Genomic DNA, 26,445 nt, shown 5'->3' with positions numbered 1-26,445 from the left:
TTTCATTTTTTCAATTGTATATCGTTTGTGTTAATTTTGAGTAACATGCTTCAGTGTTACCCTGACAAACAACCATTTTCTTGCATATGAGTAGGGTTCATTAGCTACTGCCTTATAAAAAAAGGGAATGGACCGTTTTAATTTCTCACTCCAATTTATGAATAAACATGTAAGTGACTCATAAGTCAAGGCTTATGAGGCAACACAGACAGAAAAATCTCATCCTTGGTGAAGAAACCTAAACCTTTATTCTCCTTCCAGTCCCTCGAGACACAGGATCAGGGTGGCCAGACTCCCAGCAGTGAGAGACAACTTCTGTGTGAAGGACGCACAATTACATTTTCAATTTATTTTACAGAAAAAAAAAGTCTCAAAAAACATCATAATGTGTAAAAATATTGGTACCCAGCCAGCCTCTTTGGGACCAAATCCACTCCTCATTAAATGCTCCTTACCTCCAGTTAGGCAAAATAAATCATCAGTTTATACACTCTAGACACTGTAAGATGTCTACCTGGAAAACAAGCAATATTTTTCTCACAAATATGACATTTTTTAAAGATAAGTATTTCCTGTTTCCTCAAAATATAATTTTCTTCAAAAATTATATACTTTTATATAATACTTTTTCTTCATACAGCTTAAGTCAACTACTGCAGAACCTTGTTTTTTCAGATTAATGTTCCCCATAGAAAATTTCAGCCAGCTGAATTAATAACATAATTTTGCATTACAATAAACACATAGAAAATATGAAGCACATTTAATACTCAAAACATTTTGCTACTGTTTAAATAGCCACTATTTTCATGGCTGGAAATCTGGGTGTGTGCCTGGTTCTGACCCCAAGGTTATCACAGGGAAGTGTGCTGAAGCCATATGACATCATCCAGTCTAACTCTTTCTGTTAATAACATGTCCTTTGTCTTTTAAATATAGTAGTCCATTATGGCACCTTTTAATATCTCTTTTTCATACCTATGCACGAAGACAAGGAAATAGATGTCTTCTTTGATGCAGATTCTCTGCTCAAACTGCAGTGCAACAATGTAAGTAAACCTGCCAGCCTGTGATCACCAATGCACATTGGGGCAGGAGTTTTGACAAAAAAACACCAGACTGATGTCAGTGCAGCCCTTTTCTTAACCAGTGGCAAATGTGGGTTCTGGAGCTAGCTCCTTCTCCAAGTACTTCACTGCTTTAGGCCATTCACACAAATTGCAGAGCCTGGAAGAGCAGTCCTTCAAACAAATTTAATAAAAAAGCCAGGAAATTTAATAGCTCCCACAAGAGCTCACCAAAGATGTCATCTTTTCTTCCAGAAAGCTGCTGGACAGACAGCACTCTTGGTTTAGTTATAATAGAGCTTTTGTTGCACTGGTTTCACTCCACTGTGCTCCCCTAAACAGGATGGGCATTTGTAGCCCATATATCCACTTATTCCATGGCCTCAGTGATTAGACTGCCAACAATTTAGCCCCAGTGTGGATAGCTGCCTGCTAGGAATTGATGCAGAAGTTCAAACATGGACCCATTTCTTCCCTGATACTTTTCATCTGAGCATGCAGCCAGCCACATTGTCAAAACCTTCTCATCCCCATCAAAGATGAGATTCCATCTGATTTGTGCCATCTCTGCTGAACACAAACATCTCATGCTCATGCTTAGCCCTTTCTACATCCCATGTGCTCTCATCACCACCATATTTATTCTGAATCTCTTCAGCTCAGGTTCTTAATCCTACCTCTGAGATAAGTGCTGCTGCCATTCAGTAAATCAAATCTTCAATTCTCCATTTTCTCCTTCTGTCCCTCAGAACTTGCCTTCCTTTTGTTCTCTGGTTCTTTTCGCCCTCTGTCCCCATGTGGCATCTCTCAACCTGCACCTGATGTGTATCAGCTGTTCAACATGAGATTCCTCTTCTATGAAGTGTCATGACCAGTTACACGCTAAGTCATTAACCCACTCCTGGGTGTCATACAAATGTAAAGACATACCCAACACCTTGCACCAAAGCCCAAATCACCTCCCTTGTCCTCCAGATACCACCAGTGGTTAGACATGTAAGATATACTAAGTCTACATGCAGCCAGTAACTACTTTTGCAAGTACACACAATGTTTTATCTTCTTTGCTGAATGTCTGTACTGATAATGATTCAAGCATTCAGGCCAGTGTTTGTGGATGCAACATACCATCATCTCTACTGGAAGTCTCCAAATTCATTTTACAAAGTCAAGGACAGGCAAAGCTGTAGGCACATTTCTGTCTTAGCCTCTATGCTCTTTCTGTACATCACTGCTGCCACGGAAACCTGGGGCCAGAATTGCAGAGGAAAATTTGGAAGAGCACGCCTCAGCAAATGAGGATGTCACCCTCCAGGTTTCTCCTTGCTTGGAAGGAAGCCTTGCTGTGAAGTGGAAAAGTTTCTTGGTACACTGTCATGGAGCTCAAAGCTAGAGAAGGCTTTGGACTTGCCCAGGGATCTCCGATCCCATTAGGGACTGATTTCACATAAGACTTCAAAAGAGACCCCTCTCTCTTCTGTGCCCTAGAAGCTAGGATATTTTCTCTATTTGCTGCTAAAAAGGCCATGCAAGCGTGGCAGGCTGCCTCTCTCCTGTCTAGTAAGGGCTGGGAGAGAATTGCCACGGCTGTGTCCTGCAGGCCTCCCACCCTCCAGCCAACAGACTCCAGGACCCCCAAGGCTCTCTCACCATGTGTCAGTGGAGGGATCCAGAGAAGTGGACATTCAGAACCAAACACTTCTACCTTCACTATTCTCATCCAAACAGTCAGTGGCTTTAAATAGTCATCACTCCCAAAGGGAAATCCGGTGCATTATTGGCAGAGAAACCCCTGTTTTTGGGTGAGGATTCACGCATCACCAGCGCCCCAAGCTCAGCATCCAGAACCATCCTCTCCCTTGGAGAGAAACACCCAGAACAGCCCCTGCCCACCACCCAAATAAGTACCTGTAGGCTCTGCATAGCCACCATCCTCCTGGAGCCAAGGCACACATGCTCAGTCCAGCCTTGAGCGTTATGGAATATTTTTCGTAAAATTTCTAACAGCAATGATGTGATCACACATTTATCTCCATAGCTGACACCTTAGCTTAGAGCAATCTGTTTCAAAATGTCTTGTCAAGACACAGTAACATAAGCATTATCTCTGAATTATAGCCAATCTAAAAATTATGTTGTGCCCTTCCTGTCTTTAGTGCCTCTATGGCACTAAGTCACTCTGCCGGTTCAATTAATCGATAAGGAGAGTTTTGCTTACAAGGTACAAATATATATCCTTTAAACAGTTTGGGGAACACCAGTGTACAAAGACCCACTCCCGCACAGGGGCCTGGAACACCATCTTCCATTCCCATTCAGGAACTGCCCAAATACCCATGTCTGAGTTGAATGGCTGCTGCTCTCAGGAAAAAACCAAAACACATAGAATGCAGACTAATCCAGAAAGCTATTGGTCATCCACAGATAATCCCTGTAAGTGTACAGATATTTAAACTGAAAAAAATAATAAATAAGCAAGAAATGGTGCAGGGAGAAAGAGGAGTGATGAGCTTTTTTGTGATGCAGAGGCCTGATGACCTGCTTTAACTTCAACTTCTTCAAGCTTAAAGACTGGAAAATATGAGCTATCAAACATGACAAATGCTGCAACAAAGCTCTGCAAGTCTTGGGCACAGCAAGAAAGAGTATGTAGTGATTACACTTCTGAAGAGAATTAATTTATTTAAGTAAAATGCTTGGGCTGGTACTTGGGAGAGGAGAGCACACCATGCTCAGAGGCTGCAGCCATACTGAGCAGCCTCAGCAGTGGGCTGCCACTGCCATGGTGGTCCAGCACCAACACCACTGTGACATAGGAAGGTGGAGAATTCAATCCCTGGGATACTTCCCTTTAGTGCTGCATAGCACCAAGGGACCTGTTGTCCACACAAAGATGTTGTAGATGTGGAAGCAATGCAAGGAGCAACTAAAATATGAAAGCCAAACCCAGACCTGTGATGAGAGCCCCAGAGCAGCTGAAGCAGGAAGAAAGGTTCTGAGGAACCACAAATCCACAGCTACAGCAGGAGTGAGACCAGGGCACTGACATCATTCTATCCTTCCTCTCCCAGTAAATTGGGAACATTGATGTCATTGAAGCCACCTGAATATTTACCATTCTTTACTAACGCTCTAAAAGAAATGCAGATTTTCTTCCTGGAGTGCCCTTTGCTCAAAAGTAGTGAACAACAACAGGCACCCCAAGCAAAACTCTCCTGCCATCACTAAGCAGCAGGGTTGCCCATGGCTCTGAAGTTTCTATTCATGCATATATATATATGGAATTAAAGAATTTGGGTGTTAGTATTTTCCCAAGAGGATTAAAAACTATGCCAAGAGCTTTAGCTAAAGTACTTAAATAATTGCAGTCCATAAACCAGAAAATTGTTCATCCTGTCTCTAAACCAGCAAGTACAAAAAGCTACATTTAAGTACCTATTTAATTCAGGAAGACAAATCAGACCTTTCCCAGCATAGTCCAGTCACCAAGTGTGAAACACCTATTCTAATTAGCACTTCATTCACTCCCGAAACTTTTTTAAATAAACCCAGCAGGCAGCACAGAACACTGCAATCTGTTAGTACAGAATAATTCAGAGTACTTCTCAAACCTTGAACATCACAAACAATACTAATTGATTATTTTTTTATATTGCTCCAGGAAAGACGAATGCCAGCATGTGCCTCCTCCTGAATGACTCCTGTCTCCAATACCCCTGGTACTGCCCAGCTTTTCAGGTTGGTTTCTGGCAGAAATCCACCCCATGTCACCGGGCCATGGGCAGCTGCAGGAGGTCACAAAGCCTTTTGGAGGCACCTTCCCATATGACTTGCACAGCAGCAGCAGCATCCCCCTGTGTCAGAATCTGTGGTATTGATGATTCCAAGACTGTAGAAAGTCTCTGAGCCCTGCAGCCAAAGAAGAAGCCATAATTCATCTGTGCTGTTTCCAAGGTTGTTTATTCTGTTTATCTCTCACATGTTCTGCTGCCCTGCCCAGCTCTGTCCTGCAGGGCAGCGTGTGGGGCTCTGCCCTCAGTGGGATGCTACAAACATTATATACCAGAAACTCCCTGGGCTGGATTTACAATAACGTGCCAATATCTGTCACCTACGTTGAACAGTGTGTCCCCAGCCTAAACCAACAGAAAAATGCCAACACTACAGTGAAACATGGAGGGCATGAAGAAGGAGAAAAAGGACAAAACACACCCAATTTCCTCCATCTTGTCCCCTTTAGACCCCTTATCTAGAATCCTAAAATTTTACTTTTGCACCCGTGACACACTTAATTTACTCATATCAAACACTCAGAGCTTGTAATTCATCCTGTAGGTTTGAAAACTCTTTTCCATGGACAGAGATAGACAGTGTCTCTGGGGCTCTGTACAGGGGGGTTCCTGACCCCCTGCCAGGGTCCCATGCCTGCCAGGGCAGCCAGAGGGATGCCCTCGATTCCCACACCCCTGCATCCAGGAGCATAGAGAACCACCCTGTGTGACACCCAGCTGAGAAGGGGTGACAGCTCTGGCTGTGGAGCTGCACAAACTTGGCATGTGGCACTAAGTCCTGTGGCACCTCCCAACAAATAGCACCCAGCACCATAAGCCTAAAAACGAGCCTCATGTCAAGGGCAAAAGCTCTTTCCCTAACAACCACAGTTTGTTCTGAGGGTCTGTTTTGTGGTGTACAAGCCCCTTAACCTGGCTGTTCATTCCTTTGCCTTACTAATTTGTAGTGAGGCACTCATCCTGAAAGAGGGCAGCTCCAGCAAAGTTCTGCCCTGAATTTGCATCTCAATACAAGATAAGCTTCACATCTGACAAAACTGAAAGATCACAGCCCCAGGCTCTGGTCATGAAGCAGCTCTGGAGGATCACCTCATTCCCTGTGGGAACACGCCTCAAACAGCCTCTGCCCAATTCCCTGCTCTCATCTCTCATCCTACCCTCTTTATACTGAGCATTTTTCACACTGGCTTACAAATTGCAAGTGCAGCCCAAACTGATCCACTCCATACCTTCAGTCCCCTGAGGTTAACAAGTAGGTCTCTCCTTCATAGTTTTATAGGTCCATTATGTTCTTTGATTAGCAGCTCTGTCCCAGACTCAATGGCTTTAGGATAAATTCAGAATGTTTGATAGCTAGTGTTTTTTAAACCGATTGTTACAGTATTTTGCAAATTATGTAGAAGTTACTCATATTTCAGTCCCACTTATAAGCCCCAGCATCCTTGGTCTTCATTATCTGCAGTGAGCACCCCAGCAATGGGAGTGGGCATGACAAGGTCACTGGAGGTGATGCCACCAGAGCTCTCCACTTTTTGTCAGACCTTCCCCCTCAGGTATCCTGCTCTGATGTGCAGGGCCTGGCAATTCTCTTTGCTTATGCAGCTGATAAAGTCCAAATGGAATAAATGATGGACCAACACAATTACAAATTCCCCCTAATTTCCCCATTCATTTCTGGCATTTCCCTCATAGCAGGAGGACACAGTAATCAATGTGTACAGCAGCTCTGCCACCATCAGCCCAAGGCTGGCCTGGAGCAAACTACCTTGCAGAATCAGATGCTGATTTTCCCCATCCAGGTCTGGATTGCCTCCTGGTGACCCAGCCAACACAGAAAAGTGATTGGAGACCACTGGTCCAGGACTGGCCATGTAAACATTGCAGGCTCATGTGGAGCAAATGGGTCCCACAAGTCAAAGCAGGGTAGTATGAGCTGCCACTGTACAACAGCAACAATTGCTCTCACATCAAGATGCCAAGCACAGGAAACCTCAGCCAGCATAGCCTGAGGGACAGTAAGGAACTATTACATGCTTCTTTATAAAAGACCATATTGAAGTCATAGATTAAAAAGCAAAAAGGCAGCTGTAGCATAGTGAAATACAAAGTATGAATTGACCCATTCATTTAATAACACCTCTTACTCCCTTTTCTTGCCTTTGTACGCCAAAAAGCTGCCCACAGCCAGCTTTTATTGGATACAGGAGTGATGGGAGCTGCCCTGGGGGAAAGGGGGATAAAGTCAGCCCAAGTGGGATGCTGCTGCCTTTGCTCAGTGCCCTGGAACACAGTGCAAGCCTGCACAGGCACGTGTCCAGAGCAGAGAGAACTGGGCAGCTCTGCCCCTGGGCTGACCCTTCCTCACAGCCCCACACTGGGAGAGGGCAGCTCAGACCTGTGATCTTTGTGGCCACTCCAGCCCACAGCAGTTCACTGCCCACAGCAGCATGCCCCTGGCATGCAGGGTATGCCAGCCACGCAGGCATGGCCCTGCTAAAGCTCTTCTGCTCTGTATACAGAGTTATTTATAGGCAAGAGAAAATAGACTCTGCAACCCAGTGCTGATCTTCTGAACTTTAGCAAAAAGCATTAGGAAAAAATGCAAGCAGCTTATTTTTCACTAAGGTCTTTCAGTAGAAAGGTCATTCATCGGCATAATAAAAACCAAAATACTTGAAAAGAAAACAATTTTATCCTCTAAATCATAAATAATATACATAGTTGCAGAATTCTTATTATTGGCTAATATTGCACCATTTAAAATATATTTTAAATTGCCATGTATGTGACCTTAGGGAACTACCGGATATTTTATGGTGTCTGATGGAATCAGAGCATGAAAACATGGAAGAAAATGGACTCAGGAAAAACTACCAAGTCATAAGAACTCAAATCACAGCAACACAGTTACACAGCCTGACCTACAGCTTAAGCAACGCAATCAATGTAACCCATAAAAAATAATGATGAGAATGAATATCCATTAATTTAAAAAAACAGCCAAATTTGAGTCTTTGGCAGAGAAGAAATAACCTCCCCAGGCTGGTATCCACAAGATGTCTGGTGAGCTTAACACCAACCAGTGTTAAGAATAAACCTTCTCTGTGAGTTGACTATGCAATGTCTTTTAAATTAATTTTCCCCTTTGAAACAAACTTTTTAGGGTTTTCCTATTACTTCTAGCATGACAAATGTTGTGCACTGTGTTGCTGTCAAAAACTCAAAGGACATGTATCCTTAATCAATATTAGGAATTGGTAGTCAATGGATAAGGCTATGTTGTACAGCAAGGATAAGCAGAGACATCCCAAATGATGTGTTCAGGAACAGGATGACACACACAAAGACAAAAGTGACAAAGCACAAATCACCCATCAGTGTTCCCAAGAGCTGTGAAAAACCTGTTGTAAGGCACAGCTAAAAACATAATGTGAATATCCTGCATAAGGTGACAGTGCAAAAAAGGCATCAAAGGAGTACAAAAAGCAGTTGTGGACCCTTCAAGACCAAAGGAACAAAGAGAGAAAATAATTCCTCCAGCCCCATCTTCCTTGCTGCTCTTAACATGAGCAGTTCCTCCATCACCTCTGGCAGACAAAGAGCTCTGCCCTTGTGTTTGCCGTTGTCACAATCTGCCACTGCAGCTCAAGCAGCCACTTCTAGGATGTTACCTTTTACCATGTCACTGAGTAGAGAAATCAGGATTTTAGGAGCAATGTGTGTGTGTGTGTGTGTGTACAAACATGGTCTCTGCTCCAGCTTTCCTCCTCCATAGCTTCATGCTGCTGCAGTGCTCTGAGGCACAGCTGGACAGTACGGATTAAAGGCAAGTCAGCAGTCCCTGCAAACATTTATACAATATAGAGCAAGTGAGACAGAGAATATCCAGTAGCCCAATGGTTAGAAAGATTAATTTTAGTATCCCAAATTCAATTCCTCTTCCAGAGACAAATGGGATACAAATACAGAGCAGGATTAATCTTATCCAAGTTTAGATATCTACATTACTGTTCCTCATTCCAAGCTTTTTGCACAGGACACCAATGGGAACTTTTAGAAAACTATTTGTCTGACACCTTTAGGAATTAATTGTTTACTCTGCAGAAGCATCTAAAAATTTCCACTGACTGGAAAAAGTGTGCAGGGTCACTAGACCCAAGTCATGCCCAATATCTCCATTTCTGAAGTCAGGATAGTTAAATCCCTCCTAAAATATTCCCAGATGCCTTTAATTTGAGACATGTCCAGATCAGTGTGCATGAAGGAGCTGAGCAGGTAAACACTGAGGGTTTAGCCAGAGTTATTTGTTGTATTATTTGTGTGCAACAGCTCCACTCAGTCAACCACAGCTGGAGCAGAGGCTCAGCCCCACGGGCAGTCAGGAGGAAGCTGAGCTGCAGCTCTGACACTGTGGGACAACCCAGAGAATTGCTACCAGCACTAACAAGGAAGGTGACCAAGCCCTTCTGAGAACTGGAGCCTTCCTACCCAGGGAGTCCTGCTGAGACCACAACTCCCAGTGCCTGTTACTGTCCTGCCCGCACTGCTTGCACAGCCACTGCCTGCTGCAGCCCCAGAACACACGTGCCATGCTCAGAAAGTAACAACAAAGTGAGTAACTGTGGGTGTCACGGGTTTCCAAGAATGATTTTTTCACAGTGCATCTAACTAGCAGGTAATTACTAATGTGTTTGCAAAGGTGTCATGTTGGTAACTTACAGTCTCTTTCCGAAGTTCACATTTGCATGGCAGATCCTGTGTCCTCTTCTGAAGAGCTGATACTGCTTTTCAGTGTGCCTGGAGAGCACAGCTCAGGGTTTGCTGTAGAGCTGTTGGAGAGAGAGTTGTGTATCCACCAGATCATGCACATGTTTTCCCTCAGAGTGCAGCTCCTGGGGGCCCATCACAGCTCCCTTCTTTCAGGTGCTTCTGCCTGGAGCCTGTCAGTGCATCTGTCCCTGACCCACAGCCCACCACCCCAACTCCAGTTCCTCACACATGTTTACCTTTCCTTCTTGCAGACCTCCCAGATGATTTTACTTTTGGTTCTGATGGTTTTTTTTCCCCATAAATTGTACCTATGGGTTTTTTGGTTTTTTTTCTCTTTTAAATGAATTCCAGGTATTTTCTAAATAATTTTCTAAAATCTAAGCCTGGGTTTCTTCAAAATGGGGTTGGTCCTCACAGAATATGGAAGAAAACAATACTTAGGTACTAACTTCTTCCTTTGGGGGCACAGAAGCAGAATTCTACTTTGCACATGTGATAGGATTGGTGAAGAAGAGAAAATAAAATTGAACTTCCCTGCCTAAAGAGGGCACAGCAAAGAGGAGCTACACATGCATGGACAGCCACACAGGTTAACAAAAGCTCATCCCAATAGTGGCACAAGCAACCCCTGTTCAGATTTTCACCAATAAAACCTGTGTAGGTACATTCAGGCCTGACCTTCTCTTGTACTGGGATCATTTTGGCTTTCTGTCATGATACCTGAATTTTGTGTTGCTTTTCTTATGGTAGTCGGGACCTTGTAGTTATGTGTATCAAATGATTATTCTACTCTCAAGGAAATAAAAGGTGACTCATATGAAAGCAATGAAGTGAGTGTGTTTAGTGAGCACTGTCTGTACCATGCCTGAATCCCAAAATACTCTTTAATTTTCTTGGCTTTCTGAAAAGTGGCTTGGGGCTGGTATAGAATCCCAGACAAGGGGATAATGTGTATGTCTCAAATACCAATAGCTGGATGTCTGTGGAGCCAAATAAGGATTATTGGTAATAACATGCTATGGAAAAGAACAAGATGTGTCTGGAGAATGGGAACATACTAAGGTAGGGCAGTACTTTTCTGTGATAAACATCCTTTTTCTGGCTGCTGGAGATAAGCACAACACAGTTCAGTGCAAGCATGAAATGAAGCTGAGAAGTGGGCATGGAACATAGGGGAGATCAAGACCACCCAAGACCCATGAAGACCCTCATATCCAGAAAGGTCTGAAAGAATCGACTCTGCATGATGACTAATTCACATGGAAAGAGAGGAAATGGTCTTCAGGGCAGGGAAAATTATCTACAGAAAGGTACCCCCACCAAGCCTGGGCATCCTTCACTTTATTCTTTCTTTTTCTTTCTCTCTTTCATTCATCTCTTTCTTTCTCTCTTCATTCTCATCTTACCTCTTTATCCAAAACCCACTGTCATGTGCTTATATAGTAGGTCAGGGACTAACATACCAATTTCCATGCCAAGTGTGTAATTTACTAATAAAAATTCATGTTTTTGTGGACCCTCTGAGTTTTGTGATTCCTTTCAACCATGAGCATTTACAAATCTTGAGGGTTCCCTCTGCCTTAAGGGTGGGACAACACAGCTGTTTAACAAGTGATGAGAACTGTTGTCCCCCTGAACCACACAGTGACACTGGTAGAAGAGTAGAATATTATGGTCATGATATGTATAGCTGAACTATATTTGTCTATTCCACACTTAGCCCACCCAGGATTTTTCATATCATAAGAATAAGGAGGCTCACACTGACCCTCCCTTGCTACTAAGTGACATAAAAGGTATAATGCAAGTTGGGGGACTGGTGGCATCTTTTTATTTCTTACCTAGGTGGTACATTAATCAGTTGTGTCTGTAGCACAGGGATTTTGAGAATGGGAATTCAAAAGCACTTTTTTTTCTCTAATCCCTTTTAATGACTACAGCGTTTTTGTTTCCTTGTAGTATTTCCTCCAAGGAAGCAAAAAAAGCTTTGAATTAAACTAATGTTAGTTGTCTATTACTGGATAGCACAAAGAGAGACTGAAATTAAGTACTAACAATGTTCTAAAACTAGCATGACCTTAAATTACAGCAGGTTAATAAATCACTTCAAATGTAAATCTCTCTCTGCTCTCACCTTGAGATCTGAATACCTTTAATCAAGTTGCATAATATAAATTTTGATGATCAAAGCCTGCAACTGCTGGTAGAGTGAGACTACAAGTTGGAGATACAGCTGGGACTTTGTTTGTGCTGTTCAACAAAAAAATGCTTCAGAAATTCAGTCTCTCAGGAACCTGTAAAACATAACAAAGTGTTGCAAAAGGTTTCAATATTTAACAAAAGCCATTGTAAATCTTTTGAAGCTCAGAACGGGAACTCAGGGGGACCAAGGAGATAGGAAGGGATCAAAGAGTCTTTGGGGCAAGTCACAAGATTGATGTACACGAGCACAACTGTGGGGTGAGTACCACCCTTCCCCTGGGACAAGGACAGCTGACACCACCAGAGCTGGGGACCTGCACCTTGCAGCACAAGCTCGTGGGATGCAGAGTCAAGCCCAGAGTCACAAGCCTGAGACAGCCAAGGATAAATGTAGGGGTTCTGTCCTGCTAAGGAGCTGGAGGGCAGCTGCAGCACCAGCATCCTAACACTGCCATCCTGCAGCAGCTTTTTGTGGGAGCTGAGGCAAAGGTCCAGTGTCACTTGTTCTGTGGTCTTCTTTAACATAAAAACAAAATAGACCTGCCTCCATCTAATTTTTTTTTTTTTTTTAATTACCTACACACCAAAATTCTGCGAGTATGAACAGGCAGTGTTCATAAGCCTTCAGTGTGAAACTCTGAGGGCAGGAAGACAAAAGGACAAATGGAAGACAGAAGAAAACTCAGAGTGGCATTAAGCTCCTTGACATGCTTCCCTCTCGATGCTCTACCAGGCTGCTAAATTTGAAGTGTTTGTGATTTTCTGAGAATGTTCCTGTTCAAGAATTTGCTTTCTATCATCTTCCTACTGGGGTGCAAGGCAGCATAAGGCTGTCATGGTTTTCTTCCTGTTTATCAATATTACTGCTCAGAGTCACCAAAACAGCCTCATCTTAGAGACGTAATTTATGGGGGTGTCTGTCCCTCCACACTTAGGAAGCTTCTAAAAGGGGGAAATGAGAATTATTATAAGAAAATAATTACAAGAATAATAAGTTTTATAAAACTCTTAAATAAATCAGACCAAGCTCCCTGTGAAATGAAAATGAAAGCTTGGCTCAACTGGAATAAAACATAAACCTCTGATTTCAAAGTGGACAGGATTTCACATAAACCTAGAAGAGAAATGAGTGGTAATGCCTGATTTATTTCAGTGCAGGGGAAACATCCCCAGCAGAGTACCAAGCTACTTGAGCTCTTCAAGCCTTTTACAAGGAACATAAAAGCCAGAGATCTGGTGCCAAATCCCGTGGTTGGCTCTCTTCAGAATGAGGAGTAATTCTTACATACCATGAAGGATTTCAGCACGTGCTCAAAAGCAAATACCTAGATTTGCCTCATCCAAAGTGAAACAGTGCCTGCAGGTGTGCAGAGTGCTGCAGGGCCCTTCTGCCCCCACGTACTCTGCAAAGCTGAGCTGGCCTGGAAACATGGACAGCCACAGTCCCAGGGCTCTCCACCTCAGCCCAGGAGCATGATTCACAGCAGCCATCTCTGATTATCAGTGTAGCAACTGCTAGCTGGATCACCTACAGTCCAAATCACCCCTTCACAGAGAAGCAAAGCCAGGCTCATCAAGCTGCCCTTCCCTGCTGATTTGTGCCCCAGAATAGGCAACATTAAAGGCATTTTGGCCATGTTTTTTTATAACCAGCATTTTATGATTGATATGTAAGCCAAAGCATATGACATGCATGTCTATGTGTACATATTTGTATGCAGTCCACCTATTTCAGCCCATTTCCTACAAAAATCTGCACTAATAGATTGTATCCACCACACGTCCTCGGGTTCCTTCTGTTTCTCAGCAGAAGACCTGGGAAGGCAGAACAAGGGGAAAGGCTGCTGCTCTTTAAACACTGCATCCCCCCCTTCCTGAAATGCTGGTCTCAGGAGGAGGCAGAGCCCAGTTTGCAGCAGAAGAGTAATTGCCTTCTGGAAGTGAGCTGTAGCACTCAGAGCATCTGTGTCTTCCAAATGCAGCTTGGAGTCCCCATCTGCAGGCAGGATGGAGCAGGGCAGCTCAGCACCCAGCTAGGCTGGGGGCATTAGGTGACACAGAGAGGGCTGGGGGACACTGAGTTGAGCTGGGTAAACCATGGCACTGCAGGGGAGGATGAAGAACAGCCCTGCTGTCCAAATCACAGCAGGGATCTGCAGATTAAATTGTGTCTACCTTCTTCACTTAATCACCAGCCAGAGGTTTCAGGGTGTGTTCTGCACAAGTGGTTGTAAAGGGGCAGATGTTGTGCAGTTCTGCCAGGGTCAGGCTGGGGGTAGGTACAGGTGTGCAATATGCACACACACCTACTTTTGATGAGATGACAGAAAGGTGGGAACAGGCAGACACATCTATGTGTGCAGCTGGGGCAGAGCAGGTACATGCCTAGCAGTGCCTCGTGCTTTAAAGAAGCACCAGGGATGGGAAGAAGAGCAGCACAAACCCTGCAGAAATGGGGGGTCTGCATCCAGTGCTTGGGCTGCTGCCTTGCTCTGGTGACCCAAACCACAGCAGCTCCCCAAGTTAGGATTTCATGACAGCTGAAAGAAGACAGCTACCCTCTCAGGCAGCAACAGACAGATCAATTACATGAGCAAAACCAATCAATTCCCAGATTTCCAGCTCAAGGAAATGGCTATACACAGGACAAATTTGGGGAGAGGGGTGTGTGCAGCTGAACTGTGAGCTCCACAGCACTTCATGGTGGCTCACTGCTTCCTCAAACACTAAAACCCACCAAATTCCTGCTTATATCAAAGATTTTTTTTTCTGTTTGGTTAGTTGATGTCCAAACCCTAAGGCAGTAAAATCCTAAGGGCAAATTTTCCTTAGTCCTCACACTGGAAAGTGAAGATTAAGAGCAACATGTCGAGCTTCAGCCCAAGGCAAAAGAAAAGAACTTAATCAATACTTTCAGGTGAGCTACTCTCTTCCCTTTAGCTGATGAAGCAGGAGAAAGGTTTTGATTAAAGTCCACCTTCCAGCCCTTTCCCATTTTAGGAGGTTTCACCATAATCTAAGCACTCTCTTTCACCTGCTCACAAACAGGTTGCTAATACAGGCAGTGGTATTCAAATTTGTCAAAAGTGATTTAAAATCCCATCAACATCAGAAAACTGTAAAGGGTAATATTAATCCCTGAGTCCAGCAAGTAAAGAACTGCACTTCCACTAGTTTCTAATGAAAATTACTCTGTAGTAAGTTTGTCTTCATTTTCTGTTGCGACACTGTCCTCTAATTAATACATTTTTACAACCAAAATAATCAGTTTTCTATATTATATCTGTCTAATAATGTATCTTCCAAGAAAAATGAGATTAATCATTATTTTAAAACAATGGCTTTATGGGGTTTTTATTTCCTTTATGAGATCTGCACGGATAAATCAAAAAACCACCAGTTTCCATCACCCTTCCAGAATGGGATTAATTTACCATAACGAAAATGGATGGGAGCATCAGAAGTGCTCACTCCAAATATGCTCACAGTGACTAATACCATGAATATGAAAAACTATCTTAACTCTTATCTAGGTTGCAGATAGATCTTGGCAGAAAGGAAGACAGAGGAAATGAATGTAATCACTGCAAAATATGTAAAAATGACAGAGAGAGGAAAGTCTAGACAATGTGGAATGATTGCCATGCTCTCCAGCTTGGAATGCAAAGCTGTCTTCTGATTGTTTTGAGGTTTAAACTGCCGAACAAACACTGCTCTTCAAACCCATATGGGCAAGCAATTTGCCATATGTTTTAGAACATGGCACGAGTACCCAGAGATGCACCACTGCTAATGCTGCAAATAGAAAAAAGTGAGAAATGCCATCCCTGTCTCTCTGAAACATTAACAAGGGAGTGGAGATCCAGGCTTGTTTAAAAAAAAAAAAATACCAACCCTCTACATGGTAACGTTTCCTTCTCCATGCTCATACCCATGTGAGCTTGCCTGGCTCCCAGAGCTCTGGCACCAAAGAATTGGTCTGGGGCTCTGAGTTGATGGTAAATTGTCAGCAGTGTGTCCAGGCAGCTGAAAGGGCCAGTGTATCCTGGGGTGCAACCACAGTATTGCTGGCCAGGGAGGTGATTGTCTTGCTCCACACTTCCCTGGTATGCACTCTGTGCAGTTTTGAGCACCTCAGAGTGAGGAGGGTATAGAGCTATTGGAGAGCATCCAGAGGAAAGTGGCTAAGGTGGTGAAATCTCTCAAGGACAAAATTCACAAGGAGTGGCTGAAGTCACTTGGCTTGTTCAGTTTAGAGAAGGGAAGGCTGATGGATGATATCATGGCAGCCTAAAAGAAAATCCCACTTCTTCAAGTGGGGAAAAAGAGGTGCTGATCTTTTTTCTTTGGCATCCAGTGGCAGGACAATAGAACAAAGCTGCATTGGGGAAGTTTAGATTAGATATTAGAAAAAGGCTTTTCACAGAGAGGTTAGTCATCACTGAACAGGCTCCTGGAGCAAGCAATGATGGCACCAACCCCAAAGGAGTTCAAAGAGCATCTGAATGATGCTCTTAGTCATATGGTTCAGTTTTAAGTTGTCCTGAAAGAAGCAGGGAATTGTACTTGATGATCCTTATGGGATCCCTTCAAACTTGAAATGTTGTAAGATTCCAAACCATCCAGGTCCAGCACTGCATTGTAGCCACGTAAATCTTGTATGGAGAAAAGATCCAGGGACAACTGTCTCCATGTCCTCTCACCCCCTCTGAAGCACAGGAAGAAATCCTGGGCACCAGGAGTCAGAGGAAACCACATGTGCTCCATTAAGCTTGGCATCTTCCCTCTCCTATCCCTCGGCCTCCCTGCACCATGAAGAGGTTACATGGGCAAAACTGTGCTTTTGTGAAACCTTGCTCCCAATTTCTATCATTATTTTAAAGATCAACATTCCATGCACTCAGCCTTTACTTAACAAGGCAATGCCATCTTTCTGTAGGGAAAATACGTTCTCCTCAAGACCCCAGCTGGTGATTCTTGGTCTTCTCCTTAGTCTTTCTTCTACCCCCATGCACACACTGCTCTCCTTCCCCATGTCTCAGTGACCCATTTGCCTGCTCCTCCCAAACACATCACACATGAACAGAAGAATGCTCCATCATAAAACCAACATCTCCTGCAAATATTAAAAGAAACAGTCAGCTAATGGCTCATTCAAAGGAAAGTGTGCAAAATTCCCAAATATATTGAAAAATCTCTTGTTAAAGAATGGAACATCTAAACAGCCTGTACAACCTCATATACTTACCAGAGTTACATGTTGCTGGCACATCATTCACCTGAACAGTTGTCAAATATCAGAGCAGGCTGTGGACACTTGCACATAGGATATCTCTGGTCTTTTGAGTCTGATTATATTGATGCTGGTCATAACTATTTACAGATAATAGTTTTAGGACACTAACTGTAGTCAGTCAGTAACTTGCTCCTGCTTAAGTCTGACATCTTAAGCCAAAATGTAGGATTTCAATTTACCTTCAAATAAAAATTTGCAACCTGATTTCAAAACTATGATTTCTTCTCTCTGCCATATCAATTAAAAACCAGGTGATTCTGCTGCTGATATTAAATAAAGTGCATTAGTAAATACAGAAATAATAAAAATAGGAATATTCTTAGAAGAATAATAAGAAGAAATGGTACTCACGGCTGATAATGCTGTGGCTGCCCCAGTGGGAGGAACATGCTGTCAGGGCTGATCCTCACAACTCTAACCCAAAGGCTCTGGAAATGTTTTCTTAAATACTCACTGCATTTAAGAAGGAGCATTGCAGGGAATTAACAGTCCTGCTGCCTTTTTTGTTGGGTTTTGTTTTTTTGGTTTTCTGTTCTGATATGATGAAAACCTTTGCATTTTTAGAATGCACAACTGCATATGCAAGGAAATGTGTGGCTGAAAAAGACAATTTGTACCCATTGCCCTTTGTGAAGAGAGGGCATCCATTCTCTTCATACCTGTCTCTGAAGCACTGTAATACTGTAGTGAGGCACTCCTGAGCCTTCTCTGCTCCAGAGAGGAGATGTAACTGCTTTAGTCCTTCCTCACAGGGCAGGTGTAGATGGTGGCTTGATCCTCTCCAGCCTGCCTGCATCTCCATCTAAGATGTTCTTCAGTGTTTGATACCACAGCCACTACTCAAACCACCTAATATACATTATTTTCTTGTACTGCAGTTACAACTATAAGCTCTATAGAGCTGGGCTGGTATCTTCATGAGTTGAAGTCACACTGCTGTTAGAAGGAGCTGATTCAAAGGTTGAGCTCTGGAGAAAAGAGAATTGGTGTTCTCAGTATATTCCCCACCTGTGAGCTCCAGGTATAACACTGATAATATCTGTATTATCAGTAGTAACTTGAACAAGGCACCAACCTAATCTTCGGTGAGACCTGCGCTTATCTTCATGGGTGGGTTTAAATGTTATTTTTAAACATTAATAAATCTATTTTGCCTTTTATTTCAAGCAGCCCAGTTGAGAGAATTAGAAAGAAACAAAATATAAAAGTAGTGGCAAAAGCTGCTCCACTAGTCCCAGCAGTGCATTTCTTGGCTGTGCATTATTAAGCCAACACAAATAACATTTTCAGGAATACCATTATGCTGCTGCATAGAGAAAAATGCTTCTGATTAGCATGTACTCGATATGCTTGGAAAATTAGATCTCCTTCAGAGAATTCCAGCAACAAGTGAAACATCTGTTGTTTCCTCCAAGTTATAACAATTATTTTACAATTACTCTTTTGCATACTTTGAATTTCTAATTTTTTATTTTTATCTAGAAAGCCAGGATTTGTGGTGCAATTGGAATTCACAATGTGCACATGTGTGTGCAAAAGCAGAATAGGAAATAATGGCAGTCCCTAGCTGCAGCATTATGTCACCCCCAAGGCTAAAATTGTTGGCCATCTACATTATTTGCATTCACTGTATTAATTCCCCTCTATACACAATGGGAATTAATCCCACTTCAATAAATTCAATGGCTCCTATTTATTCCAAGGTTGATGGCAGTGATCCCTATTGTTTGTAGCCACACAATATGCTTTCTGCAGCCAAAAATTCCAGATTCCAGCCCCTTCCTGCAGCACATTGCTCATGCAGCTGTGGCGGGACCAGCGCTGGGGATATGAACAACACTGAAATAAATGGTGTTAAAAGAAAACTCTAAGTGGGTTGGAGTAGTAGCAGCATCGCAGCAGAAATGTGCAGAGGCACTTGGAAGAGGCTGGAATTGATTCAGGCAGTTTCACAAGTGGGGAAAAGAGGTCATAGCATGGGCAAAAAAGAGCTGTGAAGAGTCAGGCCCCTGGACAGCACAGAAGTCAAAAGACCAGTAATATTCACATCTATAACTCTATATCCATATCTCTATAACTAGAGATAGCCTTGCCTCATTATATTCAGTGCAGTTTATCTGCTCTCAAGAGCTCTTGCTTCAAAAGGTGATGCACAAAGGAGAGGTGAGAAATGCAGGTTAAATACGGTATTTTGCTCTTCCTGCTGTGTTTGCCTGCACAATGACAGTACAAGTGCTGGGGGCAATGGCCTGTTCCCAGCATCAGCCTCCGAGGGTCATTGTAAGTTATTTCTGTCATCCACATAGGATGGATAAATAAACAACTCACCAAATACACTTAGAAACAGTCTAATTTAGCACGGGTTTACAAAAGACTGGTACCAGAACATCTTGCTGAAGGACAGAGGTAAAATAACTGTGGCTCCCCCTCTGGAAGTGGGAGATTTTTTTGGCTATTTTTATCCACCCTGCAAACACTTTCAGACCAGCCAGCAAAGGCCTTTGAGGAGTATCTTTGACTCGGCTGCACATCTACAGCCTGAGGATAACACAGGACACATATGGCAAAGCCTTGTCTGTCAGCCCTACTGCCTCTGAGCAGAGACTACCCTTGATTCCAGCAGCTGGAAGGACACATGGGTCACAGGGAGATCCCTGATCTGCACAGAGATCTTGGCCAAGCAGGGAAGGCTCTCTGCTTCTAGATGGGCTTTACACAATGGCATCTCACCTTTACACCTGGCAGCAGCATTGCCATAAGGAATTTCCAATGAAACAGGCAAAGAGCGAAAGCAAAACCCCCACAACTCTGCCAAAGCAGGAACAGCGTTTCCCCATGTGTGAGGTCAAGGTCAGAGCCCATCTTACCCATCCTTCAAGTCACTCATTTTAGTAATGAAGACACAGATCTCTCCAGGTAACCCACGTGCTGCCCTGGTACAGGCTGTGCCTGTTTTGGGTGCTGCTGCTGTTCCTGCAGTGCTGCCTGCAGGCTGCAGACAGATGTGGGCACCTCACCCAGCTGCTGTTCCACAGCGCAGGGAGAGATCCGAGTGCTGGGACAAGACTGGAATACATGTTTGGAATTTTTTTCTATGAGAATACTAATACAATTAAAAAAGAAAAGAAAAACAAATGTCTTCCTTTCCAGTGGTAGTCAAACTAATTACGCAGCTGCAAACACTGTTACAGTTTCACTGCAGAACAAAACAGTAAAGTTGGGATTACCTGCCCTAATTTAAGTGGTCTGAAGTTTTGCATCTGATTCTAACACTTTTCATTTTACACTCAAGAGAGAAATATCCCAGAGGATCACTAAAATGAGAGTCAAAGATCAACTGAATTAATTCCCTTTTAAAGGTAAATGTGACTTTTTAATGATTGCCAAGGAAGCCATGGGTACATTTGGCATCCAAAATTTTGACATCTCAGGACTAAGAACCTTACACAAAGTAGAAAACCACAGCCCTGGGTACAGTAAGCAGAATTTGCAGAGCCATTGGAGAGTGACTTTTCATCAAGATCAAACCTTTATCTCTAGGCTGGTTGTCTTTGACCCCAATCAGCACTATTGTAGAGATGGTTTAATGAAATAATGGAGTACTCCAAGCAACTATTTCACCAAAACTCACTAGTTTAGTGACAACTTCCACTTAGGTTCCATTTTTTAACTGCAATTTTCAATTAGCCAAGTAATTCTCTGCATGAGACAGAGCAAAAACAAAAGATTTAATTTGATTTATAATCACAAACCCAGAGACTCAGGCTTGGATTGTGAAATAGGCAGAGGGCAGCCAGCTAATTCCTGACAAATTTCATTAGCAATAAGGCCATGCTCAAGAAGCAGCTGTTTTATGGGGGCTAGAAATGAAAAGTTGGTGTGAGTTTAGGAATGTAAGTGTGCCAAAACATAGAGTATTGTATCATTCTTAAACAAAAGACTTGAAGCAGTAAATTAAATTTGTCAGATATGGAATATTTTTTTGAGCTTGTCCCTTAAGTGCATGTACTTTCCTTTCCTTGAAATGATTAATCAATCATAGGGTAAAAAAAAAAAAAAAAAACAAAATGGACAATTCTTTCTGCAGCATGACCTTATTTCCTACTCTGGATTGTGAACTTATACAAGCTTGTATTGGAAAAATTGAATCTGACCAGCCATCAGTGCTGTTTATGTTATCAGAGGTGCTTCTGTCCATACTGAATGTTGTAGCTTCAATTCTGAAGAGCCAGAAAGGAAATCTCTCTTGATTTCTCTCTCCAGAGAATTCCGTTACTGACAGCAGGAGACGGGGCATTGCTTACAGCCCAGAGAATTGACTTCTTATCACAAAACCAAATCTGCAGCAACTTCAGATTTCTGAAAGTTTGCTTAAGGATGGCAAAGTGTCCATTCAAGTGTAAAATGACTAAAGAGTGGGAAGAAATAGAGAGGAAATAGGTAAAAACATGAACTTAAAAAAAGTATTTTATCATATTTAACAACACTTTTGGAAAGTTATTTGCAACATATTGAGGTACATACTGACTCTCCAGCGCTTAATCTAAACTAATCTGAAGCAATCCACTACAGGTATTTTACACTTGCATAATTCAGATGTTCTGTAAGGACCTATATGAACCAAAGGTACCTGGGGGAAGCTTTCAAAAGGCAGCCTGACAGACAATCCACCAACCAGATGGGTTTCTTTCCCTTTTCCCATTTATTCCTATAGCCACACTTCAAACTTTCCCTGATGAAACCAAGATGAGACTTACAATTTAACCTGAGCTTCTACATTAATATCCAATGAAAATCCAAGGTCATACATATCTGCTTATAGTTAAAACTCCAGCGTGTCTTTGGCATGACAGCACTAAAACAAAATCTGCTGAGACTTCTTTGCCAGCAAGCCCAACCTGCCTTGAATGTGATGTATGGGGAAGATCTTGGTGTCCCTTTCCAGAAAGGCTTCACAGGAAGGCCCTTTTCAAGGCTGCCAGTGTGTCTAGAGAATGTACATGACGTGCCAGACTGCAGCAGTGATTGACTGCTTGAGACAGTAAGGAGGAAATCTTATCTCCACCAAGCCCCAGGCAATGCTAGGCTCAGGGGTTATATTTCATAATGCAGATATCTACCTCTGACAGTAGGACTGTCACCAGAAGTGGGTCATCAGTTCCAGGTATCAGAGGTATCACACTCCTTTTCTTTCCTGAGTCATCCCTCTCACAAACTGTCCACAGCAGCCTTGGACATTCCCCCCTTCCCGAGACAGCTGCTTGGTTGCTGCCACCAGTGGGGTCTTTGCTCAGTCAGGAAGGCAACAGGCAAAGGAGCAGATAAAATGAGCTGACAGGTATTGCCACATACACCTCTATCAGCTCAGTCAGGAACAGTAGCAATGAAGGTATCTCCTGGTGAAAATTTTGTGGTCAGACACTCCCCAGGGCCCAGAAGAAATTGCCAAGATCACCTTCTGTCTGAACACTCTCCATACAGGGACTTCAAAAGACATCTGCAGACTGTCCATCACCAATGACAAGATGATGGTTATTTTCAGGAAGTGTCAGCAAAGCAGGATCCTAACAGCCCACTGAGAGTCACTACTTTTCTTAAGACTGACAAGGTACAAAGGCAGTATTCATGAGGAAAGCCACAGTAAAGTGGTGAACTGTGTGAAGACTGTTGTGGGAGTTTTTTAACAAAACAAACAACATGGGCACCTTCTCAAGATGAGTTCCTCTGCTGTCTTGCAAGAATTACATTGGAAAAGATACCTGCTTTTCCCATTGGAAAAGATGACTGTCAGCTGCTACTTATTACTACAATTATTTCCTTCCCCAGCTCCTGCACCAACACAGATATATTTTGTGCAGTCATGCAATAACAACCCGATTGCTTTATGGACTGAGAACAATCAGGCATTCCTCCTTCAAAGTCTTCTCTTACATTGCTAGTGGGGGAAATTCACTACTGAGAAACTCATAACAAAAGTCTACCTAAGGAGGCAGCAGTGGGCAGAGCAACAACACCAACAAACCTTTTCCTCCTTTTCCCCCGACAGACAACTTGGATGCCTTGGGGTTTGAAGTACCGGTAAAGATAACAACAGCAGCCCTCTAACTACCATCTGTAAAAAATACAATTCTCTCAACTATTTGCTGCTGAGTGCCGAAGATGGACCTTTGACATCTGAACCAGTAATATCCTTAAGCATTACCAGGAATTAAGTAAGCTTGTAATCCAGAGAAGTTTTTGGAAGCTACTAAATTTGGTAGCTACCCAAAGGGTTTTAAATGTCCCAATTCTAGAAGAAACACAGAAAACTAATAAAATAATTAAAGCATCTTTCTGCATTTCACCTGTACTTTTAACTTGGCTGGTTCTACATGATATTCTATATAATTTCCATTCTGTGTGCAGGTTTCTTTCCCAAATATGATTTAATTTAAATAGAATATATGGATTAAAATCAAAACAGTCAGACACAGAAATATGCTGAATGTTTTTAAAAGACATAGCACACTGCATTTTTTCTTAACCATCAGCCATAGAAAGCTTTATTCCAAGCCTGATCACACTTTCAGTTACAAAACACATGGCAAAAAGTAACAGTTAACGCGCAAGATCTGCCATATTTCTACTTGCCTCTATTCTTATACTGGACTTTCCACATTGAGGGATGGAGAATAAACTTCTCTAATTCTTAACATAATGAATATACCTAAGGGTAGCAAATAAAGGTTTTTATTATTTTTAATTTCATTTCACAAATGCTTTACTTTCCCCAAGCCGCCATTTGTTAGTGCAACAAACCGCACAGTGCTAGTTGCTGAGGTATACATGGTTAAACTGATTTCACCTTCAACCCAAATTGCTGTGTTTTCTCTTACCCTTTTTTTTTAACTAATGAAAGCCATATAGTCACCATTCCACATTTGTAAAAATAATTCCACTCTAGACTAAAGAATGGTTTTCTTCTTGGTGTTAATAATGACAGGCTGTAAAAAGCAACAGCCTTATCTTTTATCGCCCATAGAACTCCTGCTGTTGTTTTTTTTTTTTTATATTTTAAAGATATTTTGTGCAAAATTAAGTTCTGTGTAGGTCTGTACCATAATTTGGAAAAAACTGTGTATAAAATGTACTTAATTTTTAAAAACAATCCCAACGTCAAACAACAGAGAAAGGAGAAACAGATCAGAGGCAGCTAAAGTTTTCACATGAGAAACTAAATATAGTATGTTCTTAAAGCTCCAGTAATACATTCTTCAAAAAACCAGAATGCACTTTGGTCATTATTAAACATTAGTACAGAGGCAAATAAAATACAAAATGCTTGTTTGTGTTGCTTTTATATATAAAAATACTTTTATACCACATAAGTTTAAGACTCAATACTGCCAATCTTGCAAGATTCTGAAGATTAGCAAACATAGGGCAATATCCAGACTCTTCTCAACAATTACTTGTAATTTTTCAGTATGAAGACAGTATTTTAGAAACATAAAATATAAGAATACTTGTGCCTGGTGGTATTAATACTCCCAAAATAGGATTTCCTTTGTAGAAGGAAAGTTTGTTACTAGTTATTCAATTTCACAGGGATGGACACATTATTTTTGTCACACTGAAGAACCATGAGTCAATATGACTGGTCCTTGTGGGAGGCAGAGGGAGAGGTGTTAGAAACCCCAGCAGAAAGCACATGGGAATGACACCTGCTGGGGAGGAATGGGAGTTATTTCAAGACACAAACCTGCCAAATACCAGGCTTTGCAGCTCTGCTGTTCACCAGAGCAACTTGTTCTTTGTGTTTAATAATTGTGTTCTTAAACTTCAATGTGGTATGAATGGCATATACTATAGTGTACAAGAGGAGAGCATCTATCTTTTGTTCAGTCAGTCAAAGCAGTCCTTTCACCAGTAAATAATTTGCTTGTTTAAATATTCAACTTCAACATATAATACATACTGCTCCATAGTTCACCATAATATATCCCAATTAATATACATTTATATGTATAAAGTTTCTCATTAAAAGTAACAATAAAAAGTGCACATGCACAGTCAGAGCTGCGCAGAACAGCCCAGTATTTCAAATAAATACAATATTTAATTTTTATCAAAATATCATACAGCATGGTAACCATTTACAATTATTGCTCTAATAAGTGTGTTATCAAAGAACACTTGTTGACTTCTTATATAATACCTTTTTAATATCCCAGGATATTTAAACTGCAGCCTATATGAGTTTAGATCCTGGAATAACTCAAATTATTAGAAATTCCCACTTGTTTCTAATAGTAATATAAAACATTTTTGCTGCCTGTCATACTGTACTGTCAGTATTTTATTTTTTGAGTGTGTCTCACTTTTCTGTTGCAACCAAGCATCTATTGACATTGTCCTCATAAATGACTGGTGCAAATGAAATATTCTAAACAATTTTACCACACTATCAAAAATCAAATTACTTCCACATAGTGTTACTGGTAACTAAAAATGTTCAGCATTGGCTTAGCTTTAACAACAGACAGAGCAATTTAGTGTGATTGTATTTCAGGATTTTAAACTCTCAGACACACAGTTTTTGACCCTTCCTAAATCTGACCCTTTCCAGAACAAAGCAAGTAATTTGAAAATAAAACATAAATGTCAACTAAAACAAACATAAACCAGTGAGAAGATGAAATAAATACAAAGATTGCACAAGACAGATGTAAACACTTCCGTTTTCCAAATTACTTCCTTGAAGAGGTTGTAGCTTCTGAAATAAAGATTCAGTGGCTGCTGTGAGGCAGTTCTGTCCATCAATGACCTTTTCTGTAACACTGTGTTATTTCATCTTCTTTCTATACTGTCAAGATTTGATCTTCCAGAGCTAAAAAAATGAGAGCAGCACATCAACTTATTTCTCAAATTATTTCTGTTTACCAGAACTGCAATACAACCATGTTTTTTTTCTTATTGCATTTGCTACATAGTCTAATGACACACAAAATACATTTTACATGCATTTATTTCTAACAAGAAAAAGACAGCAGATGTAAGCAAACTTAATGGCCAATAAAGGGCTTTGTGACAACTACAAGCTTGTGTCTCATAACCTGAATCTTGAAATAGTTTCCAGAGTTTTCAGTTCAGGGTGGGCCTGAGAGAAGGATCTAAGGGGACAGTCCTACAGCAATGACAAACCAACACTACAGGACTGATCACAGCAATACCTTTCCTACTGCAGTACTTCACTGCAGGGCAAGACAAGGACAGCCTGCTCTGTCTGCCCCCCTTACAGAGCTACAGAGTCAACAGTGAGGAATTAAAGAGAGAAATC

The 26,445-nt window shown here is 41.9% G+C and overlaps 1 protein-coding gene across 11 annotated transcripts in view; it reads right to left on the bottom strand.

Moving 5' to 3' along the window:
- Window positions 1-11,436: 11,436 nt before the first annotated feature.
- PHTF2 (putative homeodomain transcription factor 2) overlaps window positions 11,437-26,445 on the bottom strand; it is a 75,723-nt gene continuing 60,714 nt past the window's right edge. For all 11 annotated transcript variants that reach the window (XM_077783649.2, XM_085569327.1, XM_085569337.1 and 8 more), the window contains one exon: window positions 11,437-25,995. In XM_077783649.2, the coding sequence (XP_077639775.1) occupies window positions 25,975-25,995 (21 nt within the window). In that variant the 3' untranslated portion in view covers window positions 11,437-25,974. The remainder of the gene's footprint in view (window positions 25,996-26,445) is intronic.

The sequence above is a fragment of the Lonchura striata genome, chromosome 1A (genome assembly GCF_050655825.1).
Source record: "Lonchura striata isolate lonStrDom1 chromosome 1A, ASM5065582v1, whole genome shotgun sequence".
NCBI classification, from domain to species: domain Eukaryota; kingdom Metazoa; phylum Chordata; class Aves; order Passeriformes; family Estrildidae; genus Lonchura; species Lonchura striata.
This window is presented reverse-complemented; position numbering and strand designations above follow the sequence as displayed.